Source organism: Falco biarmicus, chromosome 8 (assembly GCF_023638135.1).
Source record: "Falco biarmicus isolate bFalBia1 chromosome 8, bFalBia1.pri, whole genome shotgun sequence".
Classification (NCBI taxonomy): domain Eukaryota; kingdom Metazoa; phylum Chordata; class Aves; order Falconiformes; family Falconidae; genus Falco; species Falco biarmicus.
In genome coordinates, this window is record NC_079295.1 from 9,953,952 (window position 1) to 9,962,852 (window position 8,901).

The 8,901-nt window shown below is 46.4% G+C and overlaps 1 protein-coding gene across 6 annotated transcripts in view; it reads left to right on the top strand.

Moving 5' to 3' along the window:
• FN1 (fibronectin 1) overlaps positions 1–8,417 on the top strand; it is a 54,966-nt gene extending 46,549 nt beyond the window's left edge. For 4 of the 6 annotated variants that reach the window (XM_056350257.1, XM_056350260.1, XM_056350261.1 and 1 more), the window contains 9 exons: positions 104–283; positions 794–883; positions 1,718–2,184; positions 2,759–2,897; positions 4,336–4,500; positions 5,708–5,833; positions 6,426–6,532; positions 6,834–6,944; positions 7,394–8,240. In XM_056350257.1, the coding sequence (XP_056206232.1) occupies positions 104–283; positions 794–883; positions 1,718–2,184; positions 2,759–2,897; positions 4,336–4,500; positions 5,708–5,833; positions 6,426–6,532; positions 6,834–6,944; positions 7,394–7,468 (1,460 nt within the window). In that variant the 3' untranslated portion in view covers positions 7,469–8,240. Of the gene's footprint in view, positions 1–103; positions 284–793; positions 884–1,717; positions 2,185–2,758; positions 2,898–4,335; positions 4,501–5,707; positions 5,834–6,425; positions 6,533–6,833; positions 6,945–7,393; positions 8,241–8,281 lie in introns of those variants that run through there. The other 2 variants (XM_056350258.1, XM_056350259.1) reach the window with 2 other exon arrangements.
• The last annotated feature ends 484 nt before the right edge of the window (positions 8,418–8,901 follow it).

The window sequence follows — 8,901 nt, forward strand, 5'->3', positions numbered from 1 at the left end:
TTTACTGCTGAGTTTGAGAAGGATGACAAGAACGTGCAGTTCAGGTGAAGAATGTTGCTTGCCTTTGACTGCATTTGACTTGTTTCCTTTTATTTTCACCTAGCTATTGATGCTCCTTCTAACCTGCGCTTCCTCACAACCACAAGCAACTCTCTCCTGGCTACCTGGCAGCCTCCACGAGCCAAGATCACAGGCTACATCATCAGATATGAGAAACCCGGCTCACCAGCCAAGGAGGTTCTGCCTCGCCCTCGGCCTGGCACCACCGAGGCTACTATTACTGGTACCTGTCTCTTGTTTTGTTTTGGAGCTTTTAAGCGGAAAGACCTAGATTTGAAGAGAGAGGGGGAAGGCCTAATTATAGAATGTTGGTGGTCAGCTAAGAGCAAGACAAAGTTTTGTTCCTTTATTGTAGTTTCTAATGACAGAGAGCGGTTTTATAAGTACACGTGTTGTAAAAAGACAATACACTTCACTGATCAGATCAACCATCAGATTTGAACAATCCATAGATGTTTGTTTCCACTGCCACCACAACTGTCACCCATTCATGGTCACACATTCTGAAGATTTGCTGCTTTGTGTCTGCAGCACCTATCGTGCCAGCTGACATCGTCAGGTTTCAAACTTGCTGTAAGGAGCAGGAGGCTGGACTGGACTGTCCTAAAAACCTCAGATTCAAAATGCACATACCCATACTATAGCCATACCCATCTCTCATTCTGCCTTAGATCCCACACATAATCATAAAAGAAAAGCAACTCTTAATGCTTTGTCCTTCCTCCATCCCTAGGCTTGGAACCAGGCACTGAATACATCATCTACATCATTGCTGTGAAGAACAATCAAAAAAGTGAACCACTGGTTGGCAGAAAAAGGACAGGTAAAACAAAGCTCTAGATTGTTGTGTGCCAACAGGAGATGATTTCTTCCACTTGGGGGATACAATTTCAGGAGTGAAGTAATGTTATTTAAAATATCCTGTTTGCACCATTCAGCCACACCTTTTTAATGAGTTGAATAGGCTTTGCGAGGTTTTCCCTTCTAGGATGTAGGAAGTAAGATTCTAAAGTTATATTAATCACTTTTAGCTGTGTTTGAAGACTTAAGAACAGAACAACATGCTTGGTGCTTGATTCTCGCCTGGGTACCTAGTTGGTAATTAAATTAGGGTTAATGCTCACTTTATTGTCTAGCAAGTGATGGCGTCAAAGGCAGAATCCATTCATTTGTTGCCCATTGCATTTTTCTTTACAATCTCCACAGTGTGATATTGAGATACCTGTAGCAAGAAAAGTACCAGCTGGATATCCAAATGTAATCAAGGAGCTAGTTTCTCACTACACACCAATGATTTTTCTTAAACTGGTAACCTGTGACTATCTCTTGTAATCCTTTCTTCTTCTCAGTTTGAGCAGTGGTGGCTTCTTTGGGTTGCAGTGTTCAAAACTGTTGCTCAGCTGTATGGAAAATTCATACCAACACACTTCTTATGCCTATGTATGGAAGATATACATATATTTATGTAGTATAAATATATTGAGAGCTACATGTTACCTTCACAATCACAATGAGGTCATAAAAAGTGTGTTGCATCTTGGGATGATGGCTAATCTTTGATGCTTGGAGCGGTGTACAGCATCCACTCTAGCTGTTTAAATTACCATTGCTAATTTGCTGCGCTTTGCTTCATGACTCCTAACCTTTCTTTGGCTAGATGAGCTTCCCACGTTGATTACCAGACCGCACCCCAACCAACCCGACATTCTCGACGTACCTTCCATTGATGAGGGGACCCCTTACCTCACAAACAATAGGTATGACAATGGAAATGGTATCCAACTTCCAGGCACCTCTGGGCACCCGCAGACAATAGGACACCAGGGTCAACAAATCTTCTTTGAGGAGCATGGCTACAGACGGCCCGTACCCACAACAGCAACTCCCCTTAGGCCAGGGTCAAGACGGCCCCCACCAAACGTAGATGAAGCAATTGAAATCCCTGGGTACCAAGTGCCTGTCATAGTCGAACCTTCGTACCCTCACTCCCGTGGGCCCAGGCACAACGACACCACAGGTCAAGAAGCTCTTTCTCAAACAACCATCTCTTGGAGGCCGTTGCTGGAGAGCTCTGAATACATCATCTCGTGTCAGCCAGTCAGCCAGGATGAAGATACTCTGCAGGTAACTGAACTTCTTAGCACAGGAGTGGCGTCAGCCTCACCTGTGGCAGCAGATGTCTCTTGGGAGTCTAGTCCCTTAGCAGTGTTAAGGGAGAGGCACTCAGAGTTAGCTTAAAGAGTCTTTTTAACACGTACCTGAGACCAGGAAGGTTAAATATCTCCCTCCTCTCCTTCATGGAGAAGGCTCCAGGATAAAACACAAGCCCTTGAAAACCTGTCGGTATCAGCATTTCACCAGGGAAGGGGGCAGTCAGGGGGAGGTGACTGGGAGTTCAGAGACTGAGGTGCTGCTTCTCCAAGCCAAAGACTCATTTAGCGCTTCTCCTTTGTCTCCCTCGGTTTCTGTTTCCCTAAAATGCTGGTAATAATATATCCTGCATGAACCATAGTCCAGAGTAGTCAAGTTTAACTTGGTATTGTTTGAAGTTCTCAGAATGTCTAAGAGGAATGGGCTGGCTCCATCATGGCAGAGAGCGTAGAAGTCAACCTAAGCACCCTGTCTTTCCTGTGAGTGGGGTGATAGCGAAGGAGTCTCCACTCTTCCCTTTTTGGTGACTTGGCATTGCCTCTTGCAGTTCAGGGTTCCTGGCACTTCCTCCAGTGCTACGCTTACTGGTCTTACGAGAGGGGCCACCTACAACATCATAGTGGAAGCCCTGAAAGATCACCGGAGACAAAAGGTGCTGGAGGAGGTGGTCACAGTTGGCAATACTGGTAAGTAAAAGCTTTATGGAGTCATGGGGAACCTGTGCTGTCCCTGCCTCATATCCCTTACTCAAGGCAACCTATCTTGTGCCCAGGCTTGAGAATAGCTCAGAGAAAACATTCTCCTGACGGGGAGAGTCCATAGCAGGACACTAGGACAAGTGATTTGTGAGGTTTGCTCATTCTGGGTAACTGACAGACTGATCACGTGACTGGAGTTATTCTGATCTATTGTCTAATCACGAAGAATGTGCTTCGAGTCTCCACGCACTCCTCTAGGGTCAGTGCCCAACAGAGAGCAAGAGATCTGGTGGTATTTGCTGCTCTCAAAGGAAGTCGGGGATCACATCAGCGTTGTAGATCTTCGCTGCTGGGCAGGAATGTGTGGTCAATAGCAACATGTCATGCTTATGGGAAGTTGTGGTGGCCAGCTTAACTGCTCTGTCGCTCATTTGCCACTGCTTCTGTGCTGGTTATCTAGCAGCACTGCCAGACCATCCTGAAGGTCTGGCAGCAGGGCTGCCTGCCTGCAGAGATGCTGATTAAGCACAAACAGGCAGCACTTAGAAGCCATGTGACCAACCACAAGTACTTGTGGTCAGACACAACACTTGCCACAGCTGGAAAGCCCAGAGCCCACACACACCCTGTGGGACCTGGGCTTTGCTTTTACCAGCACGGGAGTCTGGTCAACAAGTCTCCCTCCATTTCCTCCTTTGTGTAATTTGAGGTCAAAAAGAGGAGAAGGAGAGGATGGGAGAAGAGGAAATGAAGAGTTAAGGATTTATTTTGTCTGCCCATTAAGCCTCCTACTGCTCCCACGTCCCTGGGAAATAAGGCTGTTTCTCTCCTTCCAGCACCCCAGTTACCTTATATCTGTGACAGACTGAGCAGAGAGCATTAACTCTTGACCCTAATTATCATACACTGAACTGGTGATTGTAAAACACCCACCTTCCAGTGAAGGCAGACACCTAAGGTGGAAATCAATCTATCCAACAGCATGGTCTGGTCTCCTTCTCCTGTCCCCCAGCCGTGAGCTATATTCTGAACTGCCCAAAAGAAGTGCACATGCAGCTGCCGACCTCCTGCTGTTCCCCAGCATCACACAGCACATTTCTCTTAAAAACAGGCTAAGTCAGGTTGTTGCTCTCCAGCCGCAAATGCAAAAACTCACACTTGCTTGGAACTTGGCAAATCAAAATGAAAATAGCCTTCGTGTCAGGTTTTTTTATCATTCAACTGCTCTGACACATGCAAATGGAAAATAAATCACAGGGAGTCTGGACTGCTGACAGAACCATCGAGTATATGCCCGTGGGGTAGCTCCATTACTGCCAGGATATTGTAAGGAAAAAAAAAAAAAATGTATTCCGTGAAAATCATTCTGTCTTTCAGTAGTTCCTATTGCTGTGTGTGATGCCTGTTTGTTCTCTTTTTGTTCCAGTGTCTGAAGGACTAAACCAGCCCACTGACGACACCTGCTTTGATACTTACACTGGCTCCTTCTATTCCATTGGCGAGGAATGGGAGCGGTTATCTGAAACTGGCTTTAAACTCTGGTGCCAGTGCTTAGGCTTTGGCAGCGGTCATTTCAGATGCGATTCTTCTAGTGAGTAGCTTGCTTTTGACCCTCCCCGTCTCCAGGCTCCCTGGGCACTAATGGCATGTTTGACAGTACCAACCTGATCCAAACATGATGCAAATGAATGCAGGCTCTTCAGCTGTTAAACCAAAGCAGTGTTTTGCATCATGAGAAGTGATGGAAAACTTTGGTTACTTGTGAGCTGTGCAGGTTATTTAGTATTGCCACTCACTGCATCAGCAACAATCAATATTGTATTAGTACGTATTGACTTTTCACCAAAGTTAAATGTTTCTTTCATTTTCCCTACCCTTGCCAGCCACGTCCAGGTAATGTGTAAAAGTCAGATAGGCAAGATGCCGAAGTGACAGTATCTGAGTAGCCATTTAATAAGATAGCTTTGAATATCAAATTATGGTTGAATCTTCATCTCCTAATTATATACATCATCACAGTGGGCCAGACAGAACTTGTGTGGATTTCAGTGGGTATTACAGCAAGTACCAAGTCTGTTTTGCATTGCAGACAGCCTTTGCAAAGGATCTTGTGGAACCAGTTTTCTAATTTTCTCGGTGGTGCTTTGAAGCTCTGTTAAGCAGGCGATACCTCTGCCAGGGCACCAAGTTTTATTCCTTGCAGGACTGTGTGGAAGAATATCAAACTTCATGTAAGGGAATAGAACAGAAGTCTGCGATGGAGTGGTTTAACGCAGCTCATATGCAACTAATTTAAATTATGCTTTTAAATTGTGGAGTAAGCTAAGCAAAGAGGGTATGTCTGCAATTTGCAGAGACTCAGAGGAGTGACTGCAGGGAAGACACTTGTTTTACAGGATTAATACTTACATTTCAGCATTTGATGCACACGGCTTACCCATTGTGTTTTGCAGTCTGTGATACAGTTTTACTGTGTGTTTGCTCAAAGAGCATTTAAAATATTTTCCTCTCCCTTCCTGCCCCATGTCTTAATAAGTTCCCTTTCATTTCTCTTCTTCTCCCCCCCCCCAGTCTTTGTCACATCCTACTTTCTCTTTTCCTAAGAGCCTGTAGCCATCCTCAGTGGTTAAAAGCTGCAGGAGCTGAACCCATTTCCTCCTTGGGACTTAAATAAGCTGAAAAGATTATTTCTCCTGCCCCTCTGTTGGTTCCTGAGGAGCACCAAGCCGTTCTCCTCCTGCTGTATCACTGTAGCATGTGGGGTAACTCCTGCTTCTCCTGTTCCTCTGCCTTCCCAGAGTGGTGCCACGATAATGGTGTAAACTACAAGATCGGGGAGAAGTGGGACCGGCAAGGGGAGAATGGCCAGATGATGAGCTGCACCTGCCTTGGAAATGGAAAAGGGGAATTCAAGTGTGAACCTCGTAAGTCTCCTTCTGATGTTAATTTGACCTCCCATTCAGAATGTTTCAGCATCTCAGGGCTGTTCCCGTTAAGTTTTGGTCCTGCTGTGGGGCAAGCAGAGTATGAGTATGCCTGATTCAGGTTTTGGGGGCTGAATTGGTGACCAACGGAATCTGGTCTCACAAGAGCTAAAGGTGTAAGACTTACATTGCCAAGCCTGAAAAGAAGAAAGCTCAGGTCGCAGCACGCTCAGCATCTGTCTGCCGTTGGCCCTGGAGCCACACAAGAGGGATATGTCACCGCACTAAGTGGTGTAATTGCTTTAATCAGTAACATGGGACTTTTCTGCAGGGCCTGTCACCTGAAGATCCTCTAGGGTTCACACTAAGAATTACACTGCATTGCTCTTGTCAGGCGAATACCCTCACGCTCTAGGTTAAAGTGTCTGGAGAGCTATAAAACTGAATGATATTCCCCTGCCAGTCAGTGAGCCTCCGGTCAGAAAGGGAGAGAGCACTGGCCAGAGGCTCCTGTTCTGATGACCAAGCTGCTCTGAGAATGCTTAAAGCCAAGCACAAGCCATGCAACTGAGCTCTGCCTGTTCCTCCACAGATGAGACCACATGCTATGACGATGGGAAAATGTACCAAGTTGGAGAGCAGTGGCAGAAGGAGTACTTTGGGGCCATCTGCTCCTGCACTTGTTACGGAGGACAGCAGGTAAGCAGGAGGGACTTCACATGCTGAACACGGGGAATGAAGAGAGGCGGCTGTTGCTGGAGTGCAGTTCTAAGACAGCTGGGTTTCAGGCCAGAGGCTGTCTAATGCCTGGCCAAAACAGGCCCGTGTAAGAGGGAAAACAGTCAGAGAGCTTACGTACTGGCATCAGGGCCTGCAGGATAGAAGATGGGAGTCACCTCACTGGTGTGGGTGGATCTGTAGCCGCATGCGTGAATACTGGCAGTTCCTCGGCCACCTGCATCAGCGTGACCTGACCGGCACACGTGTCCTGTTTCTCTAGGGCTGGCGTTGTGACAACTGCCGTAGACCCAGCGTGGAGGTGGTCCCCGAAGGCTCTGCTGGCCATACCTACACACAGTTTACACAGAGATACCACCAGGCCACAAACACCGTGAGTACACTTTCCTTCTCTGCCCTCCCTTACTGCAAGTCTGGTCTATGGCACAGATGCGTGGGGTCTGTGTAGGGCCCAGGAGTGGTGTGCAGCTTCCTGCTGGGCTAGAAGTGCATGATGGCCACCGGCGCAGCATGCCCTCACTCTGCACAGCACAGAACGCACGCTTGAGCTCCCACTTCCACACACAGTGTTCAGTGCCACACTCAGCGGCAGCAGGACGTTCTCATTTACTAGCACTGGGATGCACCTGCATGCTCTGGCTGAGGCGGTAGTGCATGCAGTGATTTCCTAGCCTTTACCTGCTGCTGTAAACCAGCTGTGTGCTTTGTGCTGAGAAAGCTAAAGAGCTACGCAGGCTGGCAACAATTCTCAGCCCAAACCACACCATGGAAGTGTCCCGTCCACACAGGACAGTGCTAATTAATTTCCTTCCCTCCTGACAGAACGTCAACTGCCCAATTGAGTGTTTCATGCCCCTAGATGTACAGGCAGACACACAACATCCACGAGGAAAGTAACATCCAGCAAGACTTCTTGCGGCAATGGCAACAGACAAACCAAAGTATAAATACCTATCTGCCACGATTACCATCCAAACTGGAGTGATGCTAGCAAAACTGCATCTTTTGAAAATGGCCCGCTGCTCCGGAGCCATTTTCCCAGCTTAAGCTCAACTCACAGCTTCTCCAAGCGCCACTCTTGGAGTGTTTCAGACTTTTCTCATGATTGATAGCAATTGTCTTGGTTTTGCTCAAAGTGTTGAATGCCAGTCAGTGTTTTCAAATTTAAAGGAAAAGGGGGGGGGGGAAGAATGCTAAATCACAAATTGGTGAGGGATTGTATATTAAGTGGGAGGGAGGGTGTAGAAATTCAAGGTTCCCATGCTATGCAAAGAGTATTTGAGGACAACATTACCAAAGTTTAGAGATAGGAAAGTCCACCAAACACTTCTGCTTTCACGTAAGCGTGCAGCCAGCAATAAGATAGGAACAGCAAATCCAATCACTGTGATATTTAAAATATGCACAGTCTTAATTCCTTCTCAATGATCCTAGTATTTTTCTAGCTGTATCTTTATATCTCATACTGTTATTTATCAGTTTTGTTCCCCTGACCTTCGAGTGTTTTTATATGGGAATAAAATGTATTGAAGACAGTTAGTATGCAGTTGACAAAGAGGAATTTGGTGTAATTATGATCAGTGATTATTTTTATACTGTAAGTGCCAAAGCTTTACTACTGTGGAAAAGAAAAAAACAACTCTTTTAATAAAAAGACTTACAAACCAGACATGTAGTTTAAGTGATTCTCTCTGCTACCATGGAATCTAGGATGAAGATTATTATTCTGAGCTGGAGTAACATTGCCTTGAAACAAGATGGAACAAACACCTCAATGAAGCACGAAGTAAACCTCAAGAGAATATTTGTAGAGCAGTTTGTTAATTAAAGACTTCCAGCTGCTGCAGCCCCTGCCCCAGTAAAGCGCAGAGACACTCTGAGTATGTATGCCACGCTGCAGGAGGCAGAGGCTTGCTTTGTGGGAATAGGTGGAGAGAAAGGGGGGAGGGAAAAGAAAGCATCCCCTGCTTTGCACATGAGCTGAGGTAGAGATGGTCCTTGATCCAGCCAGACGCTTAGATACCTAGAATCAAATATGCTCTCAGTGTCTGAGTTGCCCAAATTAGCAAGGCCATCCACACCTGTGAAGTTGCAAAGATTAACTATACCGGGACCCACTGACTCCCTGCCCTCCCTTCTGCTGGGTCTCAGACCCTGCTCCGTGCCTTGCCCCTGGGGAAGGCCACAGTTCACCCCTCTGCAACAGGATAACCTGCCTGTGACCATCTGAAAGGGTTCACAGAGGGGCTTTTGCACCCCTCTTTCAAAACTCAGCTGTTCCATCTCCATTTGCAAAATTCAAATAACAAAATTCAGAACTGAGGCTGTTT